The sequence below is a fragment of the Bos mutus genome, chromosome 3 (assembly GCF_027580195.1).
Source record: "Bos mutus isolate GX-2022 chromosome 3, NWIPB_WYAK_1.1, whole genome shotgun sequence".
Lineage (NCBI taxonomy): Eukaryota > Metazoa > Chordata > Mammalia > Artiodactyla > Bovidae > Bos > Bos mutus.
In genome coordinates this window covers 96,968,379-96,980,732 of record NC_091619.1, presented here as the reverse complement: position 1 = coordinate 96,980,732, position 12,354 = coordinate 96,968,379, and the positions used below count along the sequence as shown (strand labels likewise).

The window sequence follows — 12,354 nt, the reverse complement described above, 5'->3', positions numbered from 1 at the left end:
CAAAAACTCCTATATATCCTGACTTCTCCTTCACCTCTTCAGAGCAGTCTCTCAGAGCTATCTGAGAGGCTGCATCCTGGGCTTAAGTCCTCAGTTTTGTCCACCATATAAAACATAATTCTCAACTTTCAGGCTGTGCTTTTTTTTTTTTTTCTGTAGACAGCAGCACCTAGCTCATCACAGTGCTTAGTAAATGTTAGCTATTACTATATCTCAGGGGACTAAGCTCTTTTTAAAATATTTCTGAGCATCTTTCCTAAATACATATGATACATAAACTCAAATGTGTTTAGATTTGTGGATGAAAAAATATAAATTCATATATTACAGAATTCACAATAGCTTTCTTTCCTTTTTTCCCAGACTAGAGTTACTAAAAGTACAACCAGAAAGCTTATGGCTGAGGATGTTCATGACAATTTCAAATATAAAAAAATAATCCTCATATTAAGTTGCAATTTCCACCAGGGCAAAGAACTTGCCTGTTTTATATTTCTCTGCATCTCTATGACCTGGCACATATAATAGGCACTTAATAAATACTTATCTGTTTATTGTTTGCAAATGAATAAATATTTACATTGTTAGGAAACACCATTTGCACTGTCAGTGGGCTCTTATCACTGGCTTGATTGTGGGAATGTTAGCAAAATAGAGTCTGCAATATTTCAGGAACTAGATTTCAGGAGTCTCAAATGTTTTCTCAAATGTTTTCCCTGTAAAGTATCCAGGGAACATTTCATGGGTTAGAGCTACTAGCTGGTACCAGGAAATTGGGAGCTGAAGTTTTCCACCTTTTCACAATCACACAGCAAATTCTGATTGGTCACACAAGAAAGAACTTGCCAGCTTTAAGATTTCTTTACAGGACTCCTCTGGTGGTACGATGGTTAAGAGTCTACCTGTCAATTCAGGGGACACAATGCAGAGGAAGGACTCAGTCCCTAGTCCCTCCTCTAGGATGATCCCACATACTGAGGGCTAACTAAGCCTGTGTACCACAACTACTGAAGCCCACACACCCTAGAGCCCATGCTCTGAAGCAAGTGCACCATAATGAGAAGCCTGCACGATGCAACGAAGAGTAGCCCCTGCTCTCCGCAACTAGAGAAATCTTGGACGTAGCCATGAAGACCCAGCACAGCCAAAAACTTAGATAAATAAATAAAAATTTTTTTTAAAATTTTAAAGATTTCTTTGCAAGTCAGGCCCCTCACAATTGTGCTCAAATGCATAGCTAGGCGCATCCAGACACACACAGAGGTGCCTCTCTACCCTCACACTTTATACAACAAGCAGATGTAAATGAATCTTATTGTCAGTGATTTAGAAGTGATCTGGGGGGCTCTGGGGTGCAGTAGCTTGAAGCAGGATCCTAGATCCTTGGCCAGGAATCGAATCTGGGTCATGGTGGTTAGAGTGTTGAATCCTTAACCACTAGACCCTGAGGGCCAGTGGGCTTAAAATGGGACCTCAGTCCTTGTCTTCTTTGAAGAAAGAATTCATCAAAGAGCAAAAGATAGTACGGTGGGTAAAGCGTTTATTAGAAGCAGAGTACATGTGAAAAGAACACATGGATGGGCTCAGAGAGTCGTGCTTTGGGGGTGACTTAAATTGCTTATATGAGGGCATGGATTTTCCAGGTTTCCTCTGGCCAATCATCTTGCTTGTTGCTCATATCTGGTCTGATTCAGGGTCCTTCAGATGTGCATGCGTATCTTTTAGCCAAGATGGATTCACGCAAAAGTCTCTGCGAGGTTGGCAGGATTGGTGCCTCCTCCCTTCCCTGACCCCTGAGGATCTTTTCTGCACATGTGTGGTCTAGAAGATTTTCTTGATTCCAAAAATATGTTGTCATCTTATCTTTTTGTTCTAGCAGAGCTCAGCTCCTCTCTGCCCCTGTCTTTTCTCTGAAATGTCAGCAAGAGACAAGCTCCAGTGGCTCAGCCCGAGGCCCACCTACCTTCCTACCTCAGAAGTGAAGTGAAGTGAAGTGAAATGGCTCAGTCGTGCCCGACTCTTTGCGACCCCATGGACAGTAGCCTGCCCCAAGCTCCTCCGTCCATGGGAGTTTCTAGGCAAGAGTACTGGAGTGGGTTGCCGTTTCCTTCGCCAGGGAATCTTCCTGACCCAGGGATCGAACCCAGGTCTCCCACACTGTAGACAGACGCTTTACCATCTGAGCCACCAGGAAAGTATTTAAACGAGCCATAGTAATCTGCTTATCAAGGCAAAAAGTTCATCTCTGATGGCAGTATTTGTACACTAATGTATAAATGTTGGAAGCTGAGAGTTTTGTTTATGAGCTTGCTTCAAGATTTAGGCTGGCCAGGACTCTAATCGCGAGCGCGGGACACTGCTGGCTGTGGGTGGCATGCGCCTTCCCCAACTCCGCACCACCTCAGGCTGGGCCAGCCAGCGCCTTCTTCCGCGCCATGGCGTACAAGCAGGAGCCGCAGCCGCCGTGCCCGCCGCTCCGCGCTGGCGCCGAGATCTCGGACGACTGCCTGGTGATCTGGAGGTGGCTCGGGAGGGCTGGCCAGCGCGCGCCAGGCGGCGGAGCTGGGCGCCCGGGCGGCTGTGGTAGAGAGACACAAGCTGGGCGGCACATGCGTGAATATCGGATGTGTACCCAAAAAGGTAATGTGGAACACTGCTGTCCACTCTGAATTCATGCATGACCACGTTGATTATGGCTTTCAAAGTTGTGAAAGTAAATTCAATTGGCGGATTATAAAGGAAAAGCGGGATGCCTATGTGAGCCGTCTGAACACCATCTATCAAAATAATCTAACCAAATCCCACATAGACATCATCCATGGCCATGCAGCATTCACGTGCGATCCCCAGCCCACAGTGGAGGTCAACAGGAGAAAATACACCGCTCCTCACATCCTGATCGCCACAGGCGGCGTGCCCTCGGTTCCTCAGGAGAGCCAGATCCCCGGTGCCAGCCTAGGAATAACCAGTGATGGGTTTTTTCAGCTGGAAGAGTTGCCTCGCTGCAGTGTCATTGTTGGTGCTGGTTACATCGCTGTGGAAATAGCTGGCATCCTGTCTGCCCTGGGTTCTAAGACATCAATAATGATTCGGCATGATAAGGTGCTTAGAACTTTTGATTCAATAATCAGTTCCAACTGTACCGATGAGCTGGAGAACGCTGGCATTGAGGTGCTGAAGTACTCCCAGGTCAGGGAAGTTAAAAAAACTTCTTCGGGCCTGGAACTCCGCATGGTTACTTCGATTCCTGGTAGGGAACCCACCCTCACCACTATTGCAGATGTTGACTGCCTGCTCTGGGCCATTGGGCGGGACCCAAACTCCTGGGGCTTGAATTTAAACAAACTGGGGGTTCAAACTGATGACAAAGGTCATATCATAGTAGATGAATTCCAGAATACTAACGTAAAAGGTGTCTATGCAGTTGGGGATGTGTGTGGACATGCTCTTCTTACTCCAGTTGCAATTGCTGCTGGCCGAAAACTTGCCCATAGACTTTTTGAGTGCAAAGAAGATTCCAAATTAGACTATGACAACATCCCCACAGTGGTCTTCAGCCACCCCCCCCCCCACTATTGGGACAGTGGGACTCACAGAAGATGAAGCCATTTATAAATATGGAAAAGAAAATCTGAAGACATTCTACCACCTTTACCCCAATGTATCATGCAGTTACCAAAAGGAAAACAAAATGTGTGATGCAAATGGTTTGTGCCAACCAAGAGGAAAAGGTGGTTGGAATTCATATGCAGGGAATTGGATGTGATGAAATGCTGCAGGGCTTTGCAGTTGCATTGAAAATGGGAGCAACAACATCTGACTTTGGTAACACGGTTGCTATTCATCCTACCTCTTCAGAAGAACTGGTCACACTTCGCTGAGAACCCAGAGACTTGTATGGCTGGCAGCTGGACCAGTAGACCTTCAGGAAGGAACCAAATCATCACGTTTACTTACTGTTCCCACTTTACGTATTTCTTTATCATAATCAAAATCTTCCAAGTGTGGAAATTTTCAGTCAGCTTATTTCTGTAATTAGAAATTTGTTTTGTTATTCAGGATTGATTTTTCACTTGGTCACATCTCTCAGTAATTACTATTTGTTTTATTAGAGCTCTAGGCTGGCTGGTTTTTGTGTTTTTGTTTTAGCCTCATCCCAAGTATAAAACTATATGAAGTACAGTTAAATGAATGTACCTGAATGAATATTGCTTGCTAATTTTTATAGAGGAAGATGACAGCTGCTCTTCACATTTAAAGAATGCAAGTACAGAGTCATTTTGTTTTTTATGAAGCCAGTACCTTGCTCTGCATATTGCAAAGCTATTTCAAGGATGTGAGTTTTCCTTAAAAACATGTAACTTAAGAGGCATACCTCCTGTATTTTATTCTTTCTTTTGTTCTAAATGATTTTAAATGATTCCTGTTAACTTTTAAGAGATGAAGTTCATCAAATTTGGGAAAGATTTGAGGAGGCTGGTTGCATGAGGGGCATTTGAGAAGTGATCCTGGCTTTCAGAAGGAGAGGAACTCAAATACTTCAAAAGTCCTTTCCTCTGCTAAGAGCTCATAGTTCAATGAATGGTTGCAATTTTTGTATGTGTTCTTGTCATTTTATTTTTTTGAAAACTATTTCCAAAAATCTGAAAATAAAATCACAGTCTTTTCTTCTTAAAAAAAAAAAAAAAAGATTTCTACCTGAGAAAGCAATGGTAACCCACTCCAGTACTCTTGCCTGGAAAATCCCATGGACGGAGGAGCCTGGTAGGCTGCAGTCCATGGGGTCGCTAGGAGTTGGACACGACTGAGCACCTTCACTTTCACTTTTCATTTTCATGCATTGGAGAAAGAAATGGCAACCCACTCCAGTGTTCTTGCCTGGAGAATCCCAGGGACAGGGGAGCCTGGTGGGCTGCCATCTGTGGGGTCGCACAGAGTTGGACACGACTGAAGCGACTTAGCCGCAGCAGCAGCAGCAAGATTTACACACCTATATATATGCGCCTTCTACTATTACAAGGGATTGGCAGATTTTTAGAGAGCATTTACTATTAAGTCATGAGAAAAAATCAGTCATCAGTATTTATAGAAACAGAATGGTGAGCTGGATGGTGAGTCATGTTCAATCTACTAACGTTTTTTCCTTCCCACCTAAAAACACTTTTTTCAGCTTCCGGACTCCACTCCTAATCTAAGTGTGTGACACTGGCAGGTGAGGCAGAGTGCATGACTCTATTCACTGCACCTTCTCACTTGGGGAAACAGTTCGCAATATATGTCATTCAACAGGAACACTGTCTGGTGATACAACATATTATATTGAAAAGATGAATATACTGTTTGGTTAGAAAATTATACTTTAGGTTTAGAAATCCCAAGGAAAGTGTGTTCACTCATTTCCAGAAAAATGGTCAAACCCCTCTACCTGTGGAACCTCATCCAGGACCTGAGCTCAACTTATGTCTATGGAGGGGGATGAGTCCAGACTGGCTGACTTCTCTCATTTCTTTCACTTATTCATTGCAGTTATTTAAAGATGGTAAAATGGAGATCCTTGAGAAGATTGTAGAAAAATACCCTTGTGCCTTTCCTCGCTGGATTGGGCCCTTTCAGGCATTTTTATATATCTATGATCCAGACTATGCAAAGACATTTCTGAGCAGAACAGGTAAGAAAAGAGATGACTCTCAGGGTCCTAATCCTCCTAGGAGTGATATGACACAACCCACAGGCAGGCTTCTAAAGGAATTCTGAAGCAAAGATTGGTATTGGGCCTTTAAGAGACACTGGCGGAAGTGTGGAGAGGTTTCCCACCAATCCTGAAGGGGATTCCCACGTCCCCCTAGTCCCTTGTCTTGTTCAGACTTCCCTGGACTGTTTTAGGGCAGTGTATCTTAAAGCCTAGAAGGTACCATTGGATCTCCAGGGCCTTCCTTTCCTCTCTTGGTTTTGTGACTTCAGCATCAGTAATACTCCCCACCTCAGCCCATTTCTTGAGTATAAAGTCTTCAGGAGAAATGTTCCCAGGGTAGATTATCTCATACCACAAAATTCAAATGTCCAGTTTTTGCTCTCCCAACTTTGTAAAGCTAATGATAGGCTCAGCTTCTTTGTGCTATTACCTCCCTCGCATGCATGCATGTGCTAAGTCGCTTCAGTCGTGTCCGACTCTTTGTGACCCCATGGACTGTAGCCTGCCAGGCTCCTCTGTCCACGGGATTCTCCAGGAAAGAATACTAGAGTGGGTTGCCATGTTCTTCTCCAGGGGATCTTCCCGACCCAGGGATTGAATCCACATCTCTTAAGTCTCCTGCATTGCCAAGTGTGTTCTTTACCACTAGCACCACCTGGGAAGCCCCATCACCTCCCTTACTCTTAGTAAAACCTTATAAAAGCAGCCTTTCCCTGAAAGCCCCTGTGTCTCCCAGTCCCAGAGCTCTGATTTGTCTCATATTCATCTTGTAAAGGACAAGAGCTGTGAAACACCCTCATGCTAGAGTTCCTGAAAGGGTTCTGCAGGTCCCGGCTCTAATAGTTAATTTGCTTTCCAAAAAAGATGTGATATATTGTCCCAACTCCTGTCCTGGACACTTTGCAACCTTTGGGCAATCTGTTTCTGCTGGAGGAAGTGGAAACAAGGAAAGAATCTGGATTTGTGTACCTGTCTGCCTCCTGGAGCTGCTGTTGTCAGCTTCCTGAGCCAAGACAACCAAGGGCTGTAGGGAGTGAGCCCCGGGCTCCCTTTTGCTCACTGTTTGTGTTTAGTTTCGGCACATGAAGAGAACCTTCCCCAACTTTGGTGATTTTCCTCTAATGTTGTCTTTTGTTTCCTCTGCTTGACTCTGCAGATCCCAAGTCCAACTTCCTGTATAAGTTCATAACTGCAAGCATTGGTATGTATATGCAAATGAAGGAGGTGATCCACTCTTTCTTGAAGCCCCATTTGTATAGTAGAGCTTGCCAAGAAAACTCAAATTAGACTTCAAAAGCATTGAGAATATGGTAGATCTATACTAGGAGTTTTCTAGGGGGAAGGTCAAGAGGAAGTCCTAAGGTCAGCACAGTGCAACTTCCTAGGAACCCTTCTTGTCAATTTCTCTGCCAAAGTCTCATTTGCAAGACAGCCTGTCTGTAAATCTGTCCCATCTCTTGTCTTTAAAACTGCAGCCTTACCATCCACATTCTTTATTTTATTCTTTCTTCTCTCTTGTTTTCTCGGATCTTTCCTTTTCTTTTTGGAGTTTCTGTATTTCCATATGCAAATCAGTAAAGTTTTGCTTCAAACTGCAGTTTGAAAATATTCCATGCTTAATTACAAATTCCAAGCTTAATTACAAATTAAGCTTTTTAGTTATATAATTGGCATTTATGTTAGACAAGAAAGTACTTAAATGAAAGAATATAGGTTTTGGATTCAGAGCTACTTGAATTTGAATCCTGCCCTTCCCCTATCCCCACTAACTAGTTGAGTGATCTTGGAGAAGTCATCTAATTTCTCTAAGCCTCTGTTTCCTCATCTTTGAAAATAAAGATGAGAATAACATCTCTGAGCTATTGTGGACTGAATGAAACACATATTTTCATTTTAGCCATTTTAGTGTAATGGCTGGCATTTTATCAGCGTTGGAGCATGCATCTATTGCAAGCCTGGCATGTTATAAGCACTCAATGAATGATGGCAATTATATATTAATAAACTTTAAGGTTCTTTTAAAGCCAAATCTTTACTTTTCTGGTAACAGAAGATTATGAGGCCTTAGGTTTGACGAGTCTTTTCGCTTTGTATCACTTACAGGTGTGAAGCACAGACTAACACTGAAGGAGAAGGTAGCCGAAGACAGACTTAAACCTCTTATCTAGTTGTTTGTGAATTTTGTGTCAGCAAAATTTCAGACAGCAGTTTATGGATTGGTTTTGAATAGATAGGAGATAAATATTTGTTGTGCCTTTACTGGGACCAAGCTAGTCACCTTATGTATATGCCTTCATTTAATCTGCACAGTGACCCAGTAAAGTAGGTATTTATTATCACAGTTTCGCATTGAGAAAACCAAACTCCAGGGAGGTTACATAACTTAATTACTACCAGGTAGTAACTGGTGGTTTCAGGATTAGCATGCTTATCCAGCTTCAGAACTCAGGGTCTTTCTTACAGTGCTAAATACATCCATCCCAGGTGTAAGCATCAAAACTCACTTCATCCTTAATGTACGAGCACTGCTTTGACATTCCACTGTGTCACCACTGTCTGTGCACCAACAGTCGCTCCATGATGTCTATGTTCCTCAGCTGTCCTTCCCCATCTCACCTAATAAAATGGCATTTGGTTTTGTGCCTTTAATTTCTCAAGGAAAAGGACTAGTGAATTTGAGTGGACCCAAATGGTCTCAGCACCGTCGTCTACTAACTCCTGGATTCCATTTTAATACCTTGAAATCGTTTGTCGAGGTGATGGTTCAATCTGTGAACATCATGCTGGTAAGTGAAGGGATGAAAGTGCTCTGGCGTGTTGCAAAACACTACAGCGAATGTATCAGATATCTGTTTAGTGGGTAGTGAAAGTCAAATGAGGATGATTTCTAGAAATTACCCAATGTACAAGTACCCACCAAGCAATGAGAATCCATGTAAGCCTTTGCTATCGTTCTTTGGATGATAAAAGAGGATAAAGATCTGGTCATCCATCTTAGGTATATTTTGAGATCTTATGGCAATAAACCAAGTACCAAGTGGTAAGACTCAGATGATAAGTGCTGTGGTGACAAGTAAGGAAACTAGAAGCAGCTATAATAGCTTCAGATTCAGAGGAGACTCAAATTTACTATGAAATATGAGCTGGACTTGAATATGTGGATAATATGGATGAGGGCATTTTAGGCACAATGAGTTAGCAGGAGTAAAAGTTTGAAGGTTGGAATAGACTTGCCTGAAGGCCATAAAGGACCTAGAAAGAATCCTCTTGGAGGTAGTGGAGTATCATTAGGAGCTGACCTGTGCTCAGCCAAAGGGGCAGAAGGATGTTGCAGAATATTCCTGTGGGTGGTCCCTGATTTATAAATGAGTTCTAGTCCAAAATTCCACTTGTACATGGCATATTTTTGATTTTTAAGTTGTACACACTTGAAAATAAGACAAGTAATTCATTAATACAGTTTCATTATAACGCTTCAAACCCCACAAACAGAGCCAAAGTTGCCCTCCACCTACATCTGCAAACCCATCCCCTTCCCAAGAGAGAACCACTGTTACTACCTGGTTGGCTGGGCCCTCAGCCAAGCTCACAAAAGCGGATTTAACCTGAAATTGACTGGGATTGTGACTAAAATGTTCGTTGTGCTTTCTCAAGGCAGAAACCTAGAAGTACAGGCTAGAGAGGGCATGCTTTCCAAGTCTGGTGCTGTGCAGTTTTATGCACAATTGCAAATCAGCCTGTGGTGATATTTGAGTTTATCAACAGTTTGATGAACCATTTCTATCTTTCTTGCTTCTCAGTTGCATATTTTCCCAAGACTCCTCTTACAGCTCCTCCCCTGCTTTGTTGCAAAGTGTCTCTGGAGAGCCTCTTTTGTTCTCATTTCTTCTAGATCCCCCTTTTTTTGGTATTCCTGTAGGTTTCATTTTATTTTATTTATTTTTATAGAATTCTCATTGAAATATAATTGATTAACAATATTGTATTAGCAAACTCACTTTTTGTACTCAGTAAAACTTACGTAATCCTCAGCCATGTCCAACTCTTTGCAGCCGCCTGGACTATAGCCCACCAGGCTTCTCTGTCCATGGACTTTTCCAGGTAAGAATCCTGGAAAGGGTTGCCATTTCCTACTCCAGTGAATCTTCCCACCCCAGGGATCAAACCCGTGTCTCTTGCATCTCCTGCATTGGCAGGCGGATTCTTTACCACTTGTGCCACCTGGGAAGCCCTCAGGATGAAAGCAACTGACTAAACAATTCACACTTGGGTAAAAGATTTTTTTCAATTTCTTTGCCTTTTTTTCTGTGGCCTCCAAATCTTTAGCACCCAGCTGTAGGCAGGGGTGCTCAACAAATATAGCTTGATCTAAACTTAAAACATGTAGATTTATTTGTATTTTTTACACAAAGAATGCTTATTATGATGAATACATTTTCAGCAGGGAACTTTGTGACAGTTTAAGGCACAAAACGTCCTGGGTAGTGGAAGTGGGTCATTTGGGGGCAGAAGGAGAGTGGACACAGGCAGTGCTTGGCTGAGAGCCACCTCCCAGCAGCTGCTCCTATTCACTGCTTATCTCTGTTCCCCACTTCTAAATCAAAAAAAAATTATTTTTTAATTCCAAATTTATTTTTAAGGGTAGCTATAGTGGTTGAGAGTAGTGATAGGTGGGGTATCTAGCAATCTGGGGACTGAAGAAGGAGGAAACCCTGGGGAGAACCCTTGTAATTATGGGTTTGTGTGAGATTATCTGTTTTACTGGAACCCTGATCTGTTCTAAAACAAGAGTTGTGATAATAATTGGAAGGCCAAAAATACTTACCTCAGCCATTTACCAGATACCTGGTTTGTTCCATGCTTTTTCTCATTTAGTTAGGTGCGTTTTTCCCTTCCTTATGCCAAGTAAGCACTTGGCTTATTTATGTGAAAATTAGTAAACAGAAATCTCATTTAAAATGGAATCAGGAAGCCAGAAGGGGAGCTCTCACGTCCTACCGCTAGAGGTCAACTGCAGATCCAATCGGAAGAAACCTACCTTTGCATGTCCAACAGGAAGAAGGTTACTACTTTACTATCCAGCAAAAGAAAAGAAGAATTTCTGCTTACCCACAACAGCCCGGTTAATGAGACTAACACAACTTGGACAATGAAAAACCACTGCACTCTAATCTCCCAGTTTCCTTCAATGGACTCTTTGTTTATAACAGCTCCCCCAACTCCTCGTTCTCCTTATAACTGTTCCTGTCCTTTGTCCTCCTGACTTGCCCAGGTGACTCACTGGTAAAGAATCCACCTACAGTGCAAGAGATGCAGGAGACGAGGGTTTGATCCCTGAAGTCAGGAAGATCCCCTGGAGGAGGAAATGGCAACCCACTCCAGTATTCTTGCCTGGGAAGTCTCATGGACAGAGGAGCCTGGTGGGCTACAGTCCATGGGGTCACAAAGAGTTGGACACAACTGAGCAGACACGCACCATGATTGCATGTCCTGAACTTCAATTCTTTGCTGTGCCTAAATAAACCCATTTTACTGGTGAAATAAGGGGCAGCTATTTCAGGTTAACATTTACTTATATGACCTTTGACCCCTGCTAAGTCAGAATTGTTTCTGTCACATGGTAAGAGAAGTGTCAGGGAGGAACTTTCAGATAAAAGCATTTTGATGATGATGATGATGTTGATCTTGACCTCCTGTGCCAGAATAAGTGGGAGAAGATTTGTGGCTCTCAGAATACACTTCTGGATATCTATGAGCACATCAACTTGATGACCCTGGATGTACTCATGAAATGTATTTTCAGCTGGGAAACCAACTGCCAAACAGACAGGTCAGTTACAGGAGGGGTAAACAAAAAACTTCATTTGCATTATCTAAGCCGTTTATTGACATATTATCTCTACTCCCTCTTCTAGCTCCCATGATAATTATGTAAAAGCAACAAGTGAAGGCAGCAATATCCTTATGCAACGCGTGTTCAATTACTTTTATCACTATGACCTAATTTTCAAATTAAGTCCTCTGGGCCACCGCCTGCGGGAGGTAAACAAGATATTGCATCATCATACAGGTATTTCTTGAGTTCGGATTGTCCAAGTCCATACACTGTCTCAGTTGTATTCTGTCTCTCTAGAGGAAAAGGTCTCAGTGTGAAAAGACAAAGAATTCTTGTTCTTAATGGAGCTTTTATAGGAACACGGCTCAAATGAAACAATTCCTATAGAAGAGTTTGCTATATCCACAGTAATAGTCTTATCTGAATTTTTCTATATAGGTGAAAGTGAAAGTCACTCAGTTGTGTCTGACTCTTTGCGACCTCATGGACTATACAGTCCATGGAATTCTCCAGGCCAGAATACTAGAGTGGGTGGCCTTTCCCTTCTCCAGGGGATCTTTCCAACTCAGGGATTGAACCCAGGTCTCCCACATTGCGGGCGGATTCTTTACCAGCTGAGCCACAAGAGAAGCCCTTTCTATATATTACACCATTTTTATTATATGCAGTTTTTATTAATACAAATATAACATAGCAAGTGGGCACTTAACATTTTATAGCATACCTGGCATGGCTTTTTGCATAGTGATTGTCACAGTAATGACAAGCTAAAAATATTCAGGCAACATAGGAATAAATGGAGGAACAGAGTAAACATGGACATACA

General features: G+C 42.6%; 1 protein-coding gene and 1 pseudogene across 1 annotated transcript in view; both read left to right on the top strand.

The window, feature by feature from the left end:
* The window catches only part of CYP4X1 (cytochrome P450 family 4 subfamily X member 1), a 49,217-nt gene that overhangs the window by 15,754 nt on the left and 21,109 nt on the right, over positions 1-12,354 (top strand). The window contains exons 2-6 of the mRNA XM_070364907.1: positions 5,527-5,668; positions 6,849-6,893; positions 8,351-8,478; positions 11,395-11,522; positions 11,608-11,762. Coding sequence (XP_070221008.1) covers positions 5,527-5,668; positions 6,849-6,893; positions 8,351-8,478; positions 11,395-11,522; positions 11,608-11,762 — 598 coding nt within the window. The remainder of the gene's footprint in view (positions 1-5,526; positions 5,669-6,848; positions 6,894-8,350; positions 8,479-11,394; positions 11,523-11,607; positions 11,763-12,354) is intronic.
* On the top strand, positions 2,277-3,881 carry LOC102269526 (glutathione reductase pseudogene; annotated as a pseudogene).